The sequence below is a fragment of the Balearica regulorum genome, chromosome 2 (genome assembly GCF_011004875.1).
Source record: "Balearica regulorum gibbericeps isolate bBalReg1 chromosome 2, bBalReg1.pri, whole genome shotgun sequence".
NCBI classification, from domain to species: Eukaryota; Metazoa; Chordata; class Aves; order Gruiformes; family Gruidae; genus Balearica; species Balearica regulorum.
In genome coordinates this window covers 37,937,138-37,960,315 of record NC_046185.1, presented here as the reverse complement: position 1 = coordinate 37,960,315, position 23,178 = coordinate 37,937,138, and the positions used below count along the sequence as shown (strand labels likewise).

Sequence of the window (23,178 nt, the reverse complement as noted above, 5' to 3'; positions counted from 1 at the left end):
TCTTCTATTGTATGTCATATGTGACTGTAGCTTTTTAAGCTCAAAACCTATTATTCCCAAACCTAATTACTCAGTATGCTTTGACAGCAGATACCCTCTGTCAGTTGATACTGTATACATGCTGATATCTGATACAACAGAGGAAGTATATTGTCACATCTTTTTTGTTAATGAAAATCAAATCCTCTTGGACATGAAACATTTATCTGAAATAATTGCCATAAGGTCATGCTGTAGGCTTGAAATTTCTGCTTATCATTTGAAAAGAGCACACTGAAATTCTACAAGTATGTCTATACTTTCTATATTCTTCACTATGCATACTGAATGCTAGTTTTATAGCTTCTCAAGAGCACTTCAAAAACAGGGAATTGAGTTCTCTAATCTTGGAACAGTGTACTCTATGGAGTAGCTAAAAATATGCTAGGATAAAAAGGGCATCACATGCAAAATTTACTTACAAAAATTTAATTTAAATAGTACATTAAAATAGAATAATGCTTAGAACATGACTTAATACTTGAGAGACACCTGAATAACTTATATTACAGAATTATATTAAGCACTCCCTGCACAAGTGTTGGGAAACACTTAAAATATATTACTGGGGTTTTTTTCAGTATGTCCTAATTTATAACTGCCTGTACCTGAGTATCGTTGGAAGAGACAGATAATCTGTCATCAGGTAAAGATGGTGTATAAGCAACAGAAATTGGAGTCCCTGGAATTCCATTTGCCTGAATGTTTTCACTGTCACTGCCATCCTCTAACGTAACAATTGTGCCATCACCACCTGCACTTTCAGCAGTCCCTTCCACATCTATCAGAAAAGATGTAAAAATGATAAGCAAATGTTACATAAGACGACAAATTAAAAAGAGCTTTTAAATCTAATGTTTAAATACTAAAACAATCATAAGCAATGTATCATAGGGAGGAGCTTAAGGCAAAATTTACATGGCATTATATAACTAAAAGAAGATTCCAAATACTCTGAAGTCCTACTAATGAAAATTACAATTAAAAAATGACTTAAAACTTTATATTGCCAGGTTCGCCATTCTACCAAATTTCCAAGAAGTATCGGGGAAGGGGAGGAGGGGAGGGAAGTCACTGATTTGATATACACTTTCCAACAAACTGAAAAATTTAGTGCTACATTGCTACTACAGAGCCAGGCCCATTTGTGAAGAGTTTATGTGGAAACAAAACAGAAAAAAATAAAGGAACAAGAACTTGTATTTTAAAAAGAATATTAGTCTCCAACATAGAGAGGGTAAATTAACATATGAAATCTTGTCCATTTTACTGTTAAATAATGCACAGCTAATGCCAGACAACTGAAACTGTTTTCTTCAGCATGTGTTATTTAAATAATGACATAGTTAAATATTCAAGTGTTAAAATAATTCTTAATGTCAAGATTCAGACTGCAGTTGCTATTGACTAGACAGATATTAACGTAATACCTCCAACTACTATGTTCACCATTTCCTGCACAATACTTTCTACAATTTCTTGCGCCTTCTCTTCACACTCATTTTCACCATCATACGTTCCTCCATCAGCTTTAGAAAGATCTTTAAAAAGAAAAACAAACCCAAATAAATATTAATGAGAAATTCAGAAATTAAGGAGCTATTTTACTTGAATTTAATATTTAAAAATTCAATTAGAAATCTATTAATAGGAGAGTATATGTTAAAAAAGCCGTGTTTGGATGCTCTGAAAACAGTATTTGCAGAATATAAGCATTCCAGCACTTAACCTGTAAATGGTAATTAATCCACAGGGCTATGCTAACAAAAGACATCAATTTTGTATTTTCATGTACATTAAACACTGAAAACTTACTGGTTTTGAGACATCAAAAACTTTCATAACATTACATAGGTGCAAAGAGGAATCTTTGCTACAGTGACTACAACAGAGCGTAGGACTAAAGGATTCTCGTGATAAAGTTTAACAGTGGTAACAAGGACAACAGGCATTTTGCATTAGTCAACTAGTTGAAAAGATATGCCCAATTCCACATTTTGGAGAGGGAAAAAGAAGACAATCCTCAAGCCTTTCTTTTTACAGACCTTTGCCCTCCCTCCACGAAACAGAAATACACACTGATTACTTTCTGCTGCTGTGGCTTGGTCAGCTTCTGTCTGTTCATTTTCAGCGCTAGAAAGATCAGATCCATTTTCTGCCTCTATATCTTCTTGAAGGTTCTTGTCCACATCATTTGTGCTGTCAAGCTCTCTCTCGTGTTCTTTGGACAGCTGATCAGTCTGTGTTGGAATATGCCTCAATTGAGGTGACTCAGGCTCATGATGGCTTACTGGAGACTGCTGTAGATGGTGTTGCTGTCTGTGTCTTTCCTTTTCCATCTGTTTGGCTTCCTGAAGCTACAAAAACATTGCAATCACACAAGAATTTCACTATCGAAACAAAACAATGAGCTGTATACGTATTATATACATTATTTTATAAACAAGAAACCTCTATTGTCTCTGCTTACACAGTGCCTTCATAAGCTGTAACAGTCTAAGAAAATGCATAATTTGTATTATTACAAATAATGTTAATATCACAGGATAAACCTTTGCCAAAGGGCTGCTTCCCAACTATGCACATCACACTTCACCATACCTTCACTGTGGGAGAGACATGACTAAATTACACATATTCTAGGACCAAGAGTTGTCTGCCTGTCCTATAAGGAAGTTCAGCCAATATATGTGACAACATACAAGGACTGCATGGAGAAACATCAAAGCAGATTTTTTTTTTTCTTTTTTTTGAAAGCTCTCATAAAGAGAAATACAAGGGAGAACTTAGGAGTCTTCTGTCATCCTACAAGCATGTGGTATTAAGGGAAAGACAGAAAAAATAATAATCAGGAAACTGACTAAATGTCCAGGTAAAAACACATCCAAAAATGGCAGTTAAAAGTGGAAAAAAAGCACCATTTCCAAAACACTATGGAAGACAGATCCTCAGGAAGAAATGATATGTAAAACTGTAAGACAAACACCATTTTAGTTTCATAGTTCCTTGATGCAGAATCCCCGGAAAGGGAAGAATTTCTGTAACTTGAAGAATGGATTAAGACAACAGCCATTAAAGTCAAACCAAAGCAGGGCGTCCCTTGAGGAGATGCTCTAAGGGCTGGCATTCTGTCCCTGCAGAGCCTAGTGTTTATCAAAAGTTTTGCAACTTTTTACACTGTTATTTTGGCTGCTATGATCTTAGCCCTTTACTCTTCCACTTAAAGCTTTCTATGCTGCATCTTTTGGGGTGCTACAGATCCCTAGGTAGATACTACCTTTCAAATTACAGCTCAAAAAATTCCTTCTAGCATTTGTTAGCTCTCATATTAAAATAACTGCTCTGAGTGTGCAAAACAAGCAGAACCGCTTATCAACTTCCATATAGACTTATAGTCTGGCAAAAATGAAGACTTCCATTGCAGAATAATAATAATAATAAAAACAATCATCATCATCCTCCTCTTCTATATTAAATTGCTTAAAAGGACAGTAACTGCATAGATTTCTCAAAGCACTCAGCTACTGCATGGCTTCTGCCATGACATCATAAATGTGATGTCTCATAAATCTTTGACTGTGATGGTACTGTGTACCGATATGCAGTTGGTCAGAGAGGAAAGTACGTACAAAGTACTACATATTCTTAGAGAAAACTTAGAGTTTGTAATAATACAACAGAATTACTTCTAGAAGTAGCTAGGAATTCAACCAGTTCTCAAATCTGGGTTTCTTTTTGTTTGTGTGGATTTGGGGTGGGGGGTTTTTTTTGGGTTTTTTTTGTTTTTTTTTTTTTTAAATAGGAATTAAGACAATTAGTTTGTCTTACTGATATTTATTATCATGCACAAGGCATATACTGGGGTGCCTGCTGAAAACTCACAATAGCAACTTTAGTAACATATAAGTATCTGTTAGTGACTACTACACATTAAAATGTTAAAAAATGTAAATGATTACGTGACTGGAAAGTGGGTTTTGGGGTTTTTTTGTTTGGATCTTTTTGTTTTGTTTTAATCATGGATTGCAACTTTGGTGTTTATCATCACAAAAACACTGGAGTATTTCACTAACACTAATGTACTCCATATGCACTCTTATGCAGGTAGCGTGACATCTCTTGACAGAAACTGAAGTTGAATACACCCATTAGGGAAGTTTAGACCCTATACACCACCACCATCCCCCAAAAACGCATTTCACACCTATTTCAGAAGAACACAAAAAGAACAATGTAAGATACTAGATTTTTTTTTCCCCCCCAAAAAGTACATAAGTTAGGAAAGCCAAAAAGCTTTAATAATAATGACAAAACAAATATCTCAAGCTAGTTTGCTTTTAAGAGCTAGTTTATATATAAAGATACTAAGATACTCACTGCTTGATTTTCCATACGTGCAAAAATGACATTCAGCATTTGTGTTAGAGTGGCCTTGGCTGTGGTTTGATTTATGAGATTTTTGCTTGCTAGATAGATATTGTAACATGTTCTTACAGCCTGCAGCACTGTTCCTTCGTGGATTTCTATGTGTTGAGATGTTACTGCAGTGAGCAAAGCCTAAATAAACAGACATACACATACATATATATACATATCTATATATAAAATTTTTTCCCAGTCAAAACTTTTCTTGTCAAATAGTTTGCAAATGAATAAATATCAAAATTGGATTACTTTTAAAATACAACTAAGTTCATATCTTGAACTGCAGTTTAATTAAGTTTTCCAATGTACTCTTGTAGCCATTCGGAACATCACACATACCAGTTACATTAAATTGAGATTTTTAATCAATCTATCTAGGAAATACATGTTTCATAGCATATAACAGCAAGAAGTAACCAACAGAGTTATCAGACAGTAGTTAATAAAAGTCATCCTAGAATTTTCTAGACACAAAACATGAACAACAGACTACCTATTAAAATCTGGAAAGCAATCCAAAGGGTCCAAAAGTTGTTTTACAAATAAATGTAAATAACAAAGACTGAGTATGAGATTAGGTAGTTATAAGTGGGACAATTACCCTTTCTAAACACTCTCTTTGGTTAGACGCTAGAATACTGTGGTGCCCTCTCTGCAGAAATTCACTTCCTTCTTTCCATTAGTATTTGCTTCTCTTTTTTTTTTTTTTTTTTGTAAAAAACAAAACAAAACAAACACACAAAAAACCCCCAAACCATGCAAATAAGCCTCTTAAAGATCAGGTAACACAGAAGGAAGGAACACATTATCTTTATGTGAAGTAGAGGCAGGCTGGATTAAAGAGCAGAAATAGAGGCAGATGAAAGCTGTGTCTTCACAGGGTGTGAAGACATTGTCAGAGGCGTGTGTTGGAGAGTGGAAGGAAAAGGGAAGAGTTTGGTCCACAATAGAACAAACCTGTTTATACTGATCGTTGTACTCCAGTAGAAGAAATCAGGGAATTTTATGCATGAAAGACTTTAACAGAGTTAATGATTTAACGGGACATTTATGGCAAATAAGAAAGAACTGGAAGCACTGGAAAGTTTATCACCGTTAAAAATAAATGTTATTTTAAGTGTTGTGTAATTTACTCATCACCATGCCTCATTTCTCTTACTGACATCGTCAGTGCCTCTGTCCACACAAGGCATCAACAAGTGGACAAATAATGTCCATTACTCACTCAAATCACTGTACAGCTTAACAGGAAAAAGAAAATCATAGACCCACCTCACTTAGCTGCTGCTGAAGAGACCTGAATGCTAGTCCTCGATAAGCAGTCCACTTAAGGGCCCTTCTTATTCTACCCGTGGTGCCTCAGTTCTCTCATCAGTGGACATAGGGAGGTACATATATGGATAACTGTACTTACATTTCTCACTAGAGAGTATACATTCTTATCTGCGTGACCACTAAACAGCATCTCACGCTACAAAGTAGTACTGCCTAAATGCCCACTAGAAGTCTGTTTTAACAACAAAAAATATTCAAAAAACACCCAACCAACTGAAGAAATCACAGAGGTAGGCAAACAGTAGACAATGGCTTTGCTAAAAGAACTTAAGTCTCCGAGAACTGGTACTGTTCTTTTTATCCTCCCAAAATTCAGTTTACATGTCATCAGCCTTCTAAAAACCAAGAAGTGTTAAGTTGAAATTCATACCACCATCCTTAATTCTTCCCCTCTCTGTGCAATGATTTAATACCTCCACGGAACTTAGCAATACCCTGCTTCTGCTAATAGAAACATCATTCAGGGAAGAGGATATATAAAAGCCGTAACAAAATCCAGTGCCTGATCTGGATGGAGATCAGTGACAAGTGGTGTCCCCTCAGGGGTCCGTACTGGGGCCAGTGCTGTTTAATATCTTCCTCATCGAGATGGACAGTGGGATCAAGTGCACCATCAGCAGATTTGCAGATGACACCAAGCTGAGTCATGCGGTTGACATGCCTGAGGGATGAGATGCCATCCACAGGGACCCTGACAAGCTTGACATTCAACAGGGCCAAGTGCCTTCTGTCACAGAATTAACCTTGACGAACTTTGTCTATGCTAGGTTAAAAAAAAAAATAAAATCAGTAACTCTTGAAAACAAGCCAAACAAGTGGAGCCCAGGCATAAACAGACAGCTATTTTTTTCCAAAGCACTACTGTTTGGGCCCAATACACCAAGCATTTAGATTTAGTAAAGATTTCTTTCACTGAATTCGAAAAAAGATAACACTGACACACACACACACTTACAATGCATCTGTTTAAGAACCACCTACAATTTCTCACTTGGAAGATAAGGTCTCCTGCTGTCTAGCTTTAGGACACTAAGAAAAAGGTGCAGGGGGATCAAGTCTTCATTTCTTTTCCTCTAGCTATGTCACTCATAAAGTTACTCCTTTGTGTCACTTTCTTAAAATTCGGGTGATTAAAAATTTTATATCTGAAAGTCCAATTTTAACTTCCATGTTAGTTCAGTACAGTCTTATGGGTTTTTCTCCCTAAATTTTAATAATCACAGAATCATTGAATGGGTTTGGGTTGGAAGGGACCTTAAACATCAAGTTCCAACCCCCTGCCATGGTTATTGACACCTTCCACTAGACCAGGTTGCCCAAAGCCCCATCCAGCCTGGCCTTGAACACTTCCAGGGATGGGGCCTTCACAGCCTCTCTGGGCAACCTGTTCCAGTGCCTCACAACCCTCATCATAAAAAATTTCTTCCTTATATCTAATCTAAATCTACCCTCTTTTAGTTTAAAGCCATTACCCCTTGTCCTATCACTACATGCCCTTGTAAAAAGTCCCTCTCCAGCTTTCTTGTAGGCCCCCTTTAGCTATAACGGGAGACAATGCCTGCTAGTAAAACAAGGTGACAAGGCTACGGATGGATTACGTGCTGTTTTGTTTTAATTGGCTTGACAGCCTGAATTTCATAATTTATTTCAGTATGCTTATTATAACGGATAGAGCTTGGTTCCTTTCACAATACTTGAGAAGGGGGTGTGCAGACAAAGAAATGTTCACTTACACACCCCTCCCCCCAACTCCACCCCCACCCCCACATCACTACCCACACACTTCTTTAGGTTTCTTTCCTTCTCAAGCAGTAGAGACAACAAGCCCTAATGACTACTAGACACGTTTGTAGACTGATAAGCACTTTTAACTTTGATATTTTGCTAATATCTTTCATATTCCTTCCCATTTAGAGCCATCCTCAGGTCATTAGTCATGCTTACTCCATGTCTCAATGCCATTTCTTGTCCTCTACTATCACAATCTAGCAGAAATACGAGAATGAACATGAGACAGGAACTATTTTACAATTGCTTTCTGACAACATCCTTCCCTCTTGACAGCTTCCATTTAGTGCTCAATTAGCATGCCCTGAACAACATCACCTCATTCTGTATCATAAAAGAGTATATCATTACTACAACTGGTGTGACAGTTAACTCTGAGAAACCACAGGTTACGATCAGCAGTCCTGCTCCTCTGAAACCCTTGTCAACTCATATGTTAGGAAACTAATCCTTCCCTTTCTCACTTTACCAGTTTTCATCAGATTATGCCCCAATGTTACTCTGTGGCCGAACAGCTACTGGGTGCAATGCAAGGAGGAAGAGAAGAGAGACAGATGAGTAGAAGAGAACCACCTCAGCAACAGTCCCAGTTAAGCAGGATTACACAAAATCTCAATAGTTGGTTCAGAGTATTAAATGCATTCCAGGACAAAGGATGAGGTAGGACAACATCTGCGAGAAAAGCCTGGACAGTAAAATGCCTCTCTGCAGAGGTCAGAACAGCAAGCTACTGCAGTGGCTCTACTGACTGTGGAGTCACAAGCATTAGGTTGCTCTTTTCTATCATGGTAAAGATTTGCTGGTTAAGGCTTTTTGCAACTGAGTTCTTGCTCCTTCTGGTCACACTTAGCTCATCCAATATCTTCAGTGTGAGCTAAAGGGAGATGATTTAAAAAAAACCCCTACTTTACTGTACCCCTCCCCTTTGCTGTTCTTTAGGCACAGAAGAAAACCTTTGTAAAACCATTGTTAGCACAACCTCATTATAGTTCAGGTCCTTCCGCAAAACCTTTCTTCGTCACAAAGCCTGCAAAAATACCAACAGTCATCAAGTTTTCCTTGTCCTGAAACTTCTGTCATCCTGACTGTGAGATTTTTTCCTTACGCTTTCCTTCCAGTCCCTCACACCTATTGCTCCGTATTTGAGAAAGACCTTTATTGTTCTGTGCTTCTACCTAGTTACTATAAAGCAAGCTTATTCATTTTTATAAACAACCATCAGATGGATTTGGGAAAGGAGAAAAAAATCTTCAGGATCATTTCTTGAGTTACAGATTATCATATCTTTGTATGACACCCATCACAGCCTGAAGCATGTTTGACTAGTTAATTTCCTATTATGTAAAATGAGTGGATTGGAACAGTACAGGAAGTATCCCGATTTGTGAGGCAAATGGACATGGGTCATACAGCGTGACTAGTTGTAAAAAGACACATAGAGGAGTTGACCTTGTGAACACTCTATTGCACATGGAAGACTCGAAAGCGGTCACTAAAACAACATTCAATTTTTCAAACTACAGCTATCAAGCACACACAAAATTTTTTCTTTGCCAAACATGAGCGAGTTAAGCTGTAAAAGTACTTAGATAATAACAAATACTTATTACATAGCAGACCAAGGAAAGAAAACACAGATGAGGATTAAAAGTTGATCTCATGTCCCATCCTTCTTCCTCATCCCTATTCTTTCTTTATAGATTTAAAAAAAAATAATTATTTTTGTCATAATTGTAGTTCTTCAGGAACAAAAAGGCCAGGCAGAAACGTAAACAAAACTTCAACCAAAACCTCTGCAGGTGTCAACAGGCAGTTTTCACACATACACAGTACAAATGCCATCGCAGCCCTAGCAGAGCAAGCCTGATGGCAAAAACGTTCAATCAGGGGAGGCTGTTTCAAACATAATTTGAATAAACAATTTTCAACGGCAGCAGTAGCCTAATCATTTGCTTTTTTCCTGCCCTAGCAATCCCCTCCATAACAACTGAACAAGAATTTACATGGCTTCCCATCAAAATTACACCAAATCAAACTAAACTACAAGAGGAAGCAAGGAAAAGGCCAACTTCCCAGTCTGGTTCATCACAGAGTCTACAGAGGTAGAATGAAGGTATTACAGAGATGAGAACATGCAAGCAGAAATAGGGGCAGAGAAGTGAAACTGGCCATCAACTGTCAGAACTACCACCAGACACACCTCTAAGCTTAGATACCTAAAAAGAGAGAAATTACACTCCTCAGTCTCAGCAAGATTATTTCCTCAGAAGTCAGGAGAAAGGTATTTTCAGAATGCCTAACCCACTCCAGTTGTGGGGAACCTGCTTACGATGACTCCACCACCGGAAAGCCGTCTAATAAGTAGCAAACGTCACCATGTGCAAACTCTTACCCAACACTGTCTCCCAGATCATAGACTGAGGGCAGCACGCTGTGTAAGGCTGTCCATTCAGCATGCAGAACCAAGGTAACCCTCCAGGGAGGAACGCGTCTGAGTGACCAAGATTCTCAGATTTTATTGTGGTGTCGGTGATGCAGCTGCCTTGCCAGAGCACTGCTCATGTTCTGAATAACAGCCTGAAAGTGCCAGCACAGAAAATGGGAGACCCAGGTCTCCTGTCTTTTATCTCCCTGATGGAATTAAAATTCTTCAGAGAACACACTAATCACAGAAGAGTCTGAAAAAACACATGATCCATCCTTCAAATCATACTGGAGAAGCGGGGTCCACACTCAGACCAGAACTGAAGAGTTATAAAGCCTTACAGAATACGACTGACTTGGCATTTTCATTATTCCCCCAAGAGAAGTCAAAAGTTCTGGTCTTTGCTAAGATTATTTCTAATTTTGATGCTTTTTATAGTGTCCAGTGTACTGGACAAACATGGAGTCAAAGCCAAAACACAACTCTCCACTTTCCCAGACATTCTAAGACATCTATTAGCTAAATCTAAACAGTCAAAACCTGAAGGCACTAAATGAATTTACACACTTCATGCCTTTTACAATTGTTGAAGAATTTACTTTCTCAACTATTTTCTTGGACAGAAGGCATTTCAGCTCACAGACACCCTCTTTCAGGCAGGACATTAACTTTTTAATATCTTGACCAAGGGCCAAGGACCTTTTATCTCCAAGAGGAGATATAACAGTTTCTGCCACTGAAAGTTTAAATCAACAAAAACTTCCCTTTGCAAGATGAAAAACATCTTAAATGCTTGGGCAAAACAACACAACAAATCTAGGCAGCATAAACCAACATTTGTAACAACTATCTGCTGGAGAAGTGGACTGTCAAGAAAAAGGAAGATTTGAGCTATGAGAAGGAGTAGGAGAACAAAATACCTTCTTTGCAGTAAAACAAGTAAACGCAAACTGCAAGACATGTCAAGACCTCATACACACAGACACAAGAATACGAGATAACAAACACTCCATTCCTCATAACTAACTTTAATTGTAATCACTACTGCTCATCATCACAAGTACTGGAAGACTACTGTTAAAGGAGTAGAGTATAGTATTTCCACTAGGTGGCTAACTTCTATTAGTTGGCATAATAATTTCCCCTAATAAATACCCATAATTAATGGCTGCAGTCAGAAAATGGCTAAGGTTCCCCAGAAACACTTATTTGTACAAACTCCACATGCAATGCTTATTGAAGCTATGGAAAGAAACCCCAGACCTCCTTCAAGCAAAAGTCTATGACACAGCAGCACAAAGCTACCATGGTAATGCCTGACTGCCAGGACTAATTTCAATGCATAAAATAATTCCAAAATGAATTTAAAAATCTGCTACTTAATTACCATCTTCCCCACTGGGAGTGCAGAATTATTTTATAGTAATTCTTCACAATTAGAGAGCTCCACTGATCTGCTGTGAATGAAACTTCACCCAGTGGTCTGTGCACAAGACTTCAGGTCACAACCATGCATCCACCCAAAATGCAATGGGAAACAGTAGGGAAAGGAGCGTAAGCTAGAGAGTTTCCATCTCAAACAAACAGGATCAAGAAAATATTTTAAAATCACTATTACATTTACAAATTAAACACTTCTGCTTGTGAACTCTGAGGCCATGAATGTCTTCCTGCTGTCACCGCTATAAATACTGGAAGTTATTAATCATATTACCTTTATTATTTGTAGCTGAACCCCTTCGTCTGTTTGAGGGCCTTGAAAACAGCCACATATTGTCTCTATAATTCTATCAATTAATTTTTTGCCTGGAGCTGTACTGTCTGGAGCATTCCCCGTCAAGTGCCCATATGCTATAAGTTTCTGGAGAGGAGAAAAAAACCCACATAAATAAGAGCTTAAAAAATAAGGTCAGCTTTTTTTTATAATAAAGAAATTCACTTGATAGCTCTAATTTACATAGAATAATTAAACTAGTACATTTTACTCCAAGGCTGATAAAACATCAAGGATTTTTTTTAAAATGTCCTCCAGATTTATTCAATTTTCACTCAGCAACTGCAATACAAAGTTTGTCAGCAAGCTTAACACTAAAGCTTTTGTTCATCAGTTAACACTGTTTTAAAACAAACAGAATTCTAAAAACTAGCTCACGTCACACAAGTCTTCATATGTAGTCAGCACACAAATGCTTTTAATACCAGATAAACCAGCTGCAAATGCTTTCTATTTAAGCTACTAGCTTGTCTTCCAGTTTAAGTGTTTTATTATCCCTTTCTCTCTCTAGGTCTTCGATACTTTGAAATGGAATTTATTACAAAATTAACAAAATCTTCTTCCAAACACTTCGGGCATGAGGGTACTTCTAAATCTCCATGGCACATCTACTTAAAACATAAACAGAGTAGCAAGGCATCCTAATGTGACAGCATGCCAGGCACGCATGTGCCTGTGAATGTAAATACATTAATGGAGTTCACTGTTGGGCTACTCAGGAGAAGCGAATGGCTAAATTCGATGCTGTAGAATTTGTTTTGAAAACATTACAGGAGCCTATGAGTTTTGAGAGACTAGACATCTCAAGTAGAAAATATTTTACTGCAATTACAAACAGCATAAAATGAATTTGATAAAGCTATACCTGCTGTGTTAGTTCAGCACATATACACACATAAATAGGTAGCTGTACACTAACATAATAGAACTGATCCAAACACGTAACTGTGGTAATACACACATACAGAAATAAACGCATAAATGCACTGCATAATAAATAAGACATACATTCACTTTTTGTGAGAAATAAATTCAATTTGGTTGTGTGTGCGATAAAGTAAAATAATAGAAAAACAATGACATTTGTTACATACAACTGTACTTCCCCTCCAAACCAACAGAATTTTATAGTTGACCATTAAAGTGCATCTTCATACAGACCTGTAAACAATCGAGAGATGTACTGACAATCCTGGGGCACTTGGACTGGCATGCCAATTCAAATGGTAGGAAGTATTTGTCTGCTTCAATGAAGCTTGTCTTTGATTTCACAGGTGGAAGAGTGCTTGAACCAGGCTTTGCTTCACCATGAGGGGGACTAAACAGAATGATTGAATTAGAATGCTGTAAGTGATCACACAAATAGTTCTCACCACCATAATGTTCATGAGTGAAATAAAATATCAAGAAAATTAACAGTAGGAAAGAGTAACTTCCATAAAGTTAACACAACGGTAACATGGTCATATAAATATTCTTAACAGCTTTGTACTTCATCTGTCTCAGGCAAATCGACCCATTTGCACACTAAAGTAGATATTCAATGGGCCCTGCCAGTTTGAAGGCATAAAGACTTGTTTCCTTTGAAAATCGAAAAAGATTCCCCATACTTGGTTGGTGAAGACAGAGGGGAAGAAGGGAAATCTATTGAGTATCTTTTCAACATTAAATAACTCTGAGAGATGTCGAGTCTGTTACTACTAGAACAGATAAAAATACAACTTGCCAAAAATTTTAATGGCTCTGAAAGTTAAGAACAACTCAACTACTGTATTATGATAGGAGTTTGGTTCAGTACTCTAGACAAAATACATCTATTTTGGATATTAAATCATATCCGATCTTTAATCCTGGACATACTCAGGGGAAAAACAAACAAAAAGACACCAGCAAAAAAACCCAAAAAACTTTGTGCTATCTGTGCTTCAGATGACACAACAGAATTTAAGAGTTCAGTGGTTATCAATGTACCTCGTGGACAATGTATCTGAAATGACTAACTGCAGAAAAGTTGAGAAAATTATTAGCTGTTGAAGTCTTACTGCTTACAGCACCTTTAGAAAGGGCATGCTCATCCATACTTAGCTAAAAAGGACAATTAAGAATGAGTAATTTTTCACTCAAATGAGTGCATCAATGCAGCTTGCCTTTGACTCAAAGCAAGATGTTTGGATTTTTCATTTCACAGAACACATCATCATCTTTATATAAAGCATTCCTGACCTTTTTTGTGCACACATACGTATCTTTATATAAAATGTAAACTACACCGTCTTACATAGACTTGATAAATGGTATCTAAAAAAAAAAAAAAAAAAAAAGCATAACTTTGTATTCTGTAGTGAAGGATTACAAAATTTCTGCAGTAATTGAAATAGATCTTTACAAAACAATTGATTTCAAATCCAGGCCCTATGCTTTTGTTGCAAATTAAATTAGATGTTTCGAGGAATGCAGACAGTAGAAAATACATGTTTTTCATGTTGCTGAAGTAGAAGAATGAACTGCTAAGAGTTTATTATAAATCCAGAGAATGAACTCCCACGCATGATGGAGAGTGCCTTAAACTAAGCGATATGATAAATTATTGATTTCAGCTTTTCAAGTAGCAAGCTAGATTTTCCATGAGATGATGTTTAGTATCACATTCAAACAGCCCTCCTCGTTTAGGCTGCTTCAAAAGGGCACCTAAATTCTCAGTCTTAATAGTGAATATAGTTAGTGTTAAGATTCTACTTCCTAATAAATAACTTCTCTCTTGAAGGTTTAAGGATTTATCCCTACATATTTTTTTCCCTGAAGTAGGGCAGAGGTTTGTTTTTCTGTTGGATGAATAACTTTACTTATTGTCCAATACTGTTTTGCTGGAAACAGAGCTCTTTTGGACAAAACCTGTATCAGATAAGTTGCAGAAAAAGTACATGGTTCTTCTATGTTCTTCAATCTCTCTGAAATTCTTTGAGGAATGGAAGGGTGGTATCTCTTGCTCATGTCTTATGACAAGACTGTTCTTCATCTAGTGATTATGTCTACTGAAAACATTAAAATTAGGTTAAAAAGCACTCCAGAAATAAATCCAGAATTTTTCAGAAACGAGGAGCATACCACGATGAGATTCCGAAAACGAAGAATCCATGCCAGAGCAAGCAACTGCAGAAGCCTGAAGCGTCTCTTAATTGAAAGCTATTAAAAATGTCCAACATAATAAATATGGAAGATGATGCTCCATTTGTTTCTGGAAAGATAACTCAATAAGCTCATCACCTTGCTGATGATGGAAGGGAATGAGATAACAGGGAGATGGGAGAAGAGAAATCCAAAAAGTCTTTTCTTCTTAATGTCGGCAAAAAAATTACTTCAGCTGGGTGGGTATTTGTTTGTTTTGGGGATTTTTTTTTGGTTGGTGGGTTTTTTCCTCAACAGACTGTGAAACCAGAAACTGTCCCTAACAAAACTTTCTTCCACCAAGGGATCTACGAAGCACGTAAATTATGAAATATGCTGATATTTACGTATCAGCCATAGAAACAGGCTAAGGTATGTATCAAACAATGAATTTTTAAAATTATTTTGGCAGCATTTGCTGTGTAATGGTTACATAAATCAGCTTGTCCTTTTCTATTCCATTCCCCTCCACCTCATTACCAAACACCAGTTCTGTTTAAAAACCAACCAAACAACAAAACAAAAGAAGCAGCTTTCCATGCAAAATTTCTGTGAGGTGGAAATGATCTGGTTTTCAATGCATTCTAGGTTAACTGTGAGATCAGTTTCACTGGAAAAAATTTAAGAATTGTCATTAGAAGTCCTTTGTTAGGGTATTCAAATCTTAATTACAGAAATAAGAAGCTGAAAATAATTTGATAAACTAAGAGGATTATCTATTCTAAGGCCTAGAAAAACAGTATTTTTCTACTGCATCTAAAAAATTCTCTACAGTAAGACAAATCCATTCACAGTTTGCAAGTCCAGCAATATCTTCACAGCAGCAAAAGGCTACCGTCAAAATAAAGATGGCACTGAATAAAAGAACCCAAAATTTATTTAGAAAATGTACATAGGCAGGTAAGACATACACATTATACCCCCAAAATCACAACTGCAGACATTAATAGGACAGAATTTAAGCACCCAAAGTTCAGAAATGGCTGAACTATGCTTTTATAAATCATTATTGTAATTCAGCACTCTCATTAGTTTTAGCATGGTATTTAACTACAGGATCAGATATTACTTTTCCTTATTCCGTGTCCAGAATAAATATCCTCACTGAATATTTAATGTTTAGCATTTTTTTCTTATGAAGCTTCACAATGTGGACTTCTGCTTGCTTTATACTACTCTTAAGTAAAACCTGTTATAAAACCACATAATTACTTTCTGTCTGAGACTGTCTTGTGCTGCTTGGTGCAACATTTTCTGAACTACACAATTAAATTTTATTCTACAACCTTACTATGAGCCGATGGTATTGACTTTATTTTGCTGGTGGAAACTGAAGCACAGTGCCTCAGTCAGATGCATACACTAATTTTTACATGCCCAATTCGACAAGCTGTGAGACTATATTGCATTACATCTTCTGAACCAAAGTTCCCACTGGCTTCCTTTCCAGCTAGAAGCGCTTACATTTTCCAAATCAAAATTTGTAAATTTCAGCTCAAATGCCCAGGAGATGAAGCAGAAATCATTAGCAGCCAATTTTGACAGCTGTGGTTTAAATGATTGCCTAACCCAGAAACAGGCAGAACACAGGTCCCCAAGCAGCATTCATCTCCTTAAGCCATAAGAACACTGTCATCATCAGTTTCACTCACTGATCCCATTCTTTCAACAAGTGGTATGAACAGTCTTCACCACACAGCCCTAACTCATGGTTAGCGACCTACACTGAATGAGGAAGAAGATCCTGTGGAACATGTAATTAAATACTAATAATGGATTCCACAGTTTACCGATACTTAAAAATGTACTTGTTGTTAGTAGAAGAGTGCTGAATGTCAACTCTGGCATCAACCTTCACTTGTAGAAAAATTGCCTCCAGAAACCTACATCTATTCCTTAGCAAGGTCCTTTCCAGACATTATTATTTCCAATTACACTAGTTTTCTCTACCTGTTCCTACTTCTTCATCCCACCCTCCTCCCCTTGCTTCAAGTCTTTTATTTGCATTCCAGGCTCTTCCCCCTCCTCTGAACTCACTTCAAGAGCCTTTTAAGCTCAGGCACCTCCACCAATACCTTCTGTGCCACCCACAAAGACCTTTTCTAACCTTGCTCCCCATTCCTACCCTCCCTGGCCAGACAGTATCAGCCTGCTCCCTCTAAGCTATCTTCCGCCTCTACTCCCAGGCCCCACGCCTTGCACCAGAACCGCCAGCCACAGAAGCAGCACTTGTAGCGCGTTTCCAGATACCAGCAACCTTACAAAATACATTGAAAATGCTTTTCAGCGAGAACCCGTACTCCCAATGCAGAATAAGTATGGTACACATTTTAAGAAGTTAAAAGCACTATCACTCAATATGATGAACTATCACATACCTTTGCTTTTCTGTTTCAGCCTTTATTTCCTCTGTAAAATGAAACAAAGGCATAGTTATGGAAATGGTATCATAACCAGAAATATAAAATTAAATAACTGAAAATGATTGGAAAGCAAAACTATTTAGGCAAACATTTGAAACCAGGATTAGTTTAAAACAGAAAATACATGTTCATAAGCAGTTTCATAAGAGCTTCTACACTTCACCTGCACTGTTTGCAAACTGTATCAACATTACTTTACAAATCTATATTCAAAACTTAATACTTAAATTTGCATCTAGTCACGCCAGCTAAACGCCACATTCCTAGAATGTTTCTGCCAAGACACTGGCAAGCTCTTTTCATAGCTCATGTATACTGAAATAATGAGGAAAACACAAATATTATTAAAACTACTATCTATAAAGGATATACTGCTTGTTAAATGTAGATTATACAGAAAAACAACAAAGAAACCACCATTGCTGATTCTTACATGAAACCTTAATGACTAATAATTATCTTTGGTTTTAAACAGTGTTAGAAGCCACAGTAATGACTAGAGGGGAGGAAAAAAGTCTGTATTGCCTCTATTTCATACTATTTTAAAATATATTAAAGCAGAAGGACTAATAGTTTAACGCTGTTGACAAGACATTCTAAGTAATTTTTTACAATAGATTTTAAAAAATTTCAATTGCTGAAACTAATTTTAGGAAATATAAATTTCAAGACTTTTGTCTTTATTTTCTAGTTATTTAGCACACTTAAATCATAGTGAATTCCATAAAGATTAGGATTTCCAATGTTGTAGGAATACAGTCTTGAAATAAAACGTACAGGATCGAGTATGAATACACACACACACTTTAAGAAATCATCTCAGGAAATCCATTCTAACATCAAGTCCTGCTCATGCACGCAAAACCACAATCAAGTAAAACCAACGTTTTACTTTGATTTCTGTGTATAAGCTTTAAACTTGTGGCATGGGTTGATTCTGACAAAATAATCATTTAATATTTCTAACAAAGCTCCCATGCAGCAAAAGCATACTTCCTCTGTGTTCTATCCCTTATTTATTTACCATTCCACACAGTCATACTGATTCACTTACATAACACAAGTTCCTACATTTGGTATTTTATCAGTAGTATTAGATAAGTTTACTATTAGACTTGCTCAACATCAAGAAAAGTGAACATATGGAGTGCACGTCAATCTAAAATCTAAGTCTTATTTCTGATATGACTGTTTACCCCTAGTAAAACCCAGAGGTTTGCAGGTCAGTGGTTCATCTAAGAAACAGCTAGTCCAGAAGTAATTCAAATCTGTGTTACCCAGGCCTAAACAAAACATGAAAATAATTCCCTATTCCAGATAAACAATATTCCTCAACAAGTAACAATAACAACAAGTCTTAATAGTCAGCAATGTTTCACGAAAGTATGCCTTCCTACCAGGTTATGACACTTGACCCATTAACTCACTTCAAGACAAATTCCTGACCGACAAGGAGGAGAAGAAACTCATTTCCTCCCTTCCAGCATCTTCATACCTTTCATTATTTTACCTCCCACCTTAGCATTCACACCCAGGAACTCTCCTCCCTGAGATGCTCTGAAGTCTGTCCAACAAATGTTTCCAACCCACAGATAAAACTACAGAATGGCTTCGAGTTCAAAGTTTCCAACTAAAGCAACAAAGCTGAGTAAATTTTTGCCCAATACCCAACTATTCTGAACACAGAATGAAATATTACTAGACTACAGAAACCAAGGGAATCCTAATGCTCTGCTCAGATCGTAACGCCATTAACAACAGCAATGAAATATTAACAAATTTTGCCAGTAAAATGACACAAGATGTTAGTGTCATTGAAAAGGTGGGGGGCAGACACCCAACACGAAAGTAGAAATCATGTCTTACTGAACTTGAATGAGTTTGAGTAATGAAAACTCCTTTAAATCCTCTTTTTTTATATATATTAAGTTTTTGTTTAAAATTATTAACACAAAGTTAGAAACCACTTAGTTATAAAATTTGAACTTTATAGGTCATGCTAACAAACATTTCTACTGTTTTATATTTAAATTATAATTCAAGACTATAATCCATTTTATTTAATATGAAGAAAGATGTTTCAAGTCAAGATAAAACAATCAATCAATGTCAACTTGTCATAACACAAATTTCAGCTTACAATCTTATCAAATTTTAATAACCTGAAATAAACACAATACTTTATTTAACAGTTTTACTTAAGATCATTTAGGTACAGGAGTCAACTACTCTGCTGGCAACACAAAGATTAGTGGATTTCAAGTTATTTTATACTTCAGCTAGGGAAAAAAAATCCCAACAAATACAGAAAAAGAATGATTTCAGACTATTGCTATAAATAAAAGAACAGAATGTGAAGCTCCAATTCATGTCCAATTCTGGTTGCTCTTCTCAGCCTGCACCATGCCACTGGAACACTAACCCCCTGAGGCTAACTACTCCCCCCTAGGGAAGGTGCAAATTATAGTGGAACTGGTTCATTGTTTAAAACAGAAACAGTTGTGAGTATTGAATTAGTGTGAAAATTGCTTAAGGAAGCACAAGTAAGCCAGTTCTCAGCTCCCCACTCTCTCCCTTTCCCCATGAACAACAGTATTTTTCCAGTAAAAGACAGCATGTCCTAAGCGGAAATATTCTTCTGGCACTACTTAAAGCAGATGTGAGAGCAGGAGAGTGTTCAGACACCCGTGTCAACTTTACAGGTTCCAAAACAGTGGTTAAACTGTATGCTTAAGCAAATTTCTTGAGCTGAAAGCACTGCATGAACAAAGACAGTCCCTGGCAAACAGACAAATATAAAATAACATTCAGGAACAAAGATCGAAAACAGCAGTTCCTCTTTGCACTAACTCATTTTACTCCTGAACTAAAAGAATGTACCAAACCCAGCTAGCTGTCATCTTGATGTTACATCAGATTATCTCTGAATTTATTTTCTGCTTTGTAAACTATAACAGTACTTGCAAAGATTACCAATTAAAAAAAAAAAAAAAATCCAATCTGAGCTGCTTAGAGCCCCCATTCTGCTGCTGATATTCAAACAAATTATCACTATTCCTTCTTAAGATACGACAAGAGATTCTCTTCAGAAAAGGTCACAATAATTCATATCAGAAAATGGAATTTTTTTGTAATTGAAGGAAGTATACTACAATTACAAGGAAAGAGCTTATGCAAGTGTCAATCCAATTAAATGTCACTACCATTTCAAGCAACACTGCACCAGTCTATTAATGTGAAAATACAGATTTTATAAACTTTGTTAAATAAAAAGAAAGGTTCTTACAGTGGTCGACATCGATTATTTTAGAAGACTAAAATACTTTAAATGGCAGATAAACACGTGATGTGATACCATTACTATAAGTGAGGTAGACAGCACACTTAAACTCTAACCCTTGAGAACAGAGAAAATCTAATTTCCTTCTCTATCTGATTGCTCCCTCTGCTCTCCACTCCAAAACACAAGTTAATCACAGTACAATTTCATGGTCATGTAACAACCACATCCAGTAGGAAGCATACAAAAATTCAAGAAGAATTATGAACGAAAGAACAGATTATAGCAAAGGTAACTAACAATTCTCACGCTAGATAAATACTGTCTTAAAGACAGACAAACCAAAACACTGATTGATACATTCTTTTAAACGGCAAACAGTAATCCTTAAAAACCTAAAGATTAGCTAGAAAAGGGAGATGAAGCCAGGCTTGAAAACATCGGCTGCTTCCTTGTTTTGCTCTCTCCCTCTCCACAACACACACCCAAAACCACAAAGGAGAAGATCCAAGAGCAGGAAAAGCTTATTATCTTACCATCACCACTCATTTTGGGAAGGAAGAGTAAGAGGGGATATTAGATGCTGGAATAGGGGAAGAAGACTAGAGCTTTCAGAGTCTTCCTCTGTATTTTCTGTGATGTAAACACAGAATTACTATGGAAAATAGCTCAGATTATTCCATGGCACTGAAAGGACGATGTGTCCTAAAATGGAACTAATTGGAGTATACTTAGTACTCTTAAATAAAGTGCAGCAGAATTAACAAAATAAATACCTCCTGAACTCTCACTTTCACACAGACCTTCAGAAGACGACCTCTTTACAGAGCTCTAGCACAAAACTAATGGAAATATACGTGGCTTTTGCACACAGAAGATAGACCTGATCAAAGAGATGCATTACTTTCCAGTTCTACAATGGTATGCACAAAGCAGGTAAAATGAGTCAGGTACGTTAGTGTCATGATTTGCCATTTCATCTACATTTGTACAGACCATCACTTCAAAGACATCTCTGAAAAGGTCTAAGACTTTTGTTATACAGGTGTACTTGTTTTGGCTGGGATAGAGTTAATGTTCTTCACAGTAGCTAGTATGAGGCTGTGTTTTGAATTTGTGCGCTGACAGCACAGAGATGTTTTTGTTACTGTTGAGCAGTGCTCACACAGAGCCAAGGACTTTTTTGCTTCTCACCCCATCCCACCAGCAAGTAGGCTGGAGGTGCACAAGGAGTTGGGAGGGGACACAGCCAGGACAACTTACCCCAACTAACCAAAGTGATATCTCCCAGATCATATGACATTGTGCTTAGCAATAAAAACTTGGGAGGGAGAATTTGCCTGCTGTTGCTTGGGGAATGGCTGGGCATGGGTCGCCTGGTGGTGAACTACTGCTTTTTTTGCATCACTTGTGTTTCTTGGTTTTGTTTTTCTTTGTCATCATGTGTCCCCCCACCCCTCGTTTTGGGTTTTTTTTCTTGTTAACCTGTCTTTATCTCAGTCTGAAGTTTTCACCCTTTTAGTCTTCCAATTCTCTCCCCAACACCAGCCAGCAAATGGCTATGCAGGGCTTAGCTGCTGGCCAGAAGTAAACCACCACAACAGATATCCAATAGCTCCATTCTTACCTCTCTAACTTTTAATTCACTGTTTCATTATGTCATCTGAACACTTTTCCTTACCTTCTTCAGATGACTCATAGTTTCTAGTATGAAAAAAATACAACTGTTTTATTTTATTTTTCTCCCTTTAACACCTTATAACCAGCTAATCTCATTTGCGACTATAAAATTAACTGTGTCTGTAACGACAGCTGGTAACACCTAAGTAGCAAGGTCAAAATGGGCCACGTAGGTCAAGCAGGTGCTTTGGGCAATACTGTCTTAACTGGTCTATAACGCTGATCAAACTCCAACTTAGAATTAATTCACTGTTTGCTACACTAATCCGATTCAAAGGATGATTTAAACCTTCACTACACCGAAGGGTATCTTTAATTCTCAGTTTAAATTTCTTTATGAATGGATTATTCCCTTGGCTCCTATGCCAACATCCCCCTACATCTGAAATAGACCCTCTCCTCTAGGTTATCTTCAGGTTCCTTCTGCTTACCTAAATATGCCATAGTATCATGTAAACTATATTCTATGGTTGTATTTTGGCAGAAGTAAGGGATAACTAAATGGTTACCTTCAGGAACAGTACACAGAGCTAAGTTCTACTGTATCAGCTCCACATCAAGTCATACGTTAGATTACAGGGAAAAGAATTCTTAAGGAACTTGCTATTGGAAAAAGGGCAAACTATTTACCTTAAAATGGAAAAATACAAGTTCATTACACAATGACGCTAGGAAAAAACTCCCCATACTTAGAAGCATTTAACATATCTCACATATTTTTTCCATTCTCGCATCAGAATTGTATTCAAAAACAAGAGCATATCATATTTCCACAATACTGTATTCCTAACAACTCAGATTGCCTGCCAGAGAAGCACATGTATTAAGTCTCTGTTCTACATGG

General features: G+C 36.9%; 1 protein-coding gene across 3 annotated transcripts in view; it reads right to left on the bottom strand.

The window, feature by feature from the left end:
* ARFGEF1 (ARF guanine nucleotide exchange factor 1) overlaps nucleotides 1-23,178 on the bottom strand; it is a 270,777-nt gene that overhangs the window by 219,972 nt on the left and 27,627 nt on the right. For all 3 annotated transcript variants that reach the window (XR_012833795.1, XR_012833794.1, XM_075743950.1), the window contains exons 2-8: nucleotides 17,330-17,360; nucleotides 12,948-13,104; nucleotides 11,727-11,873; nucleotides 4,417-4,596; nucleotides 2,126-2,396; nucleotides 1,470-1,580; nucleotides 648-820 (exon numbers count right to left, since the gene is read on the bottom strand). Coding sequence is in view for 1 of the 3 variants with exons in the window: in XM_075743950.1 (XP_075600065.1) it covers nucleotides 648-820; nucleotides 1,470-1,580; nucleotides 2,126-2,396; nucleotides 4,417-4,596; nucleotides 11,727-11,873; nucleotides 12,948-13,104; nucleotides 17,330-17,360 (1,070 nt within the window). In the remaining 2 variants the exon portion in view is untranslated. The remainder of the gene's footprint in view (nucleotides 1-647; nucleotides 821-1,469; nucleotides 1,581-2,125; nucleotides 2,397-4,416; nucleotides 4,597-11,726; nucleotides 11,874-12,947; nucleotides 13,105-17,329; nucleotides 17,361-23,178) is intronic.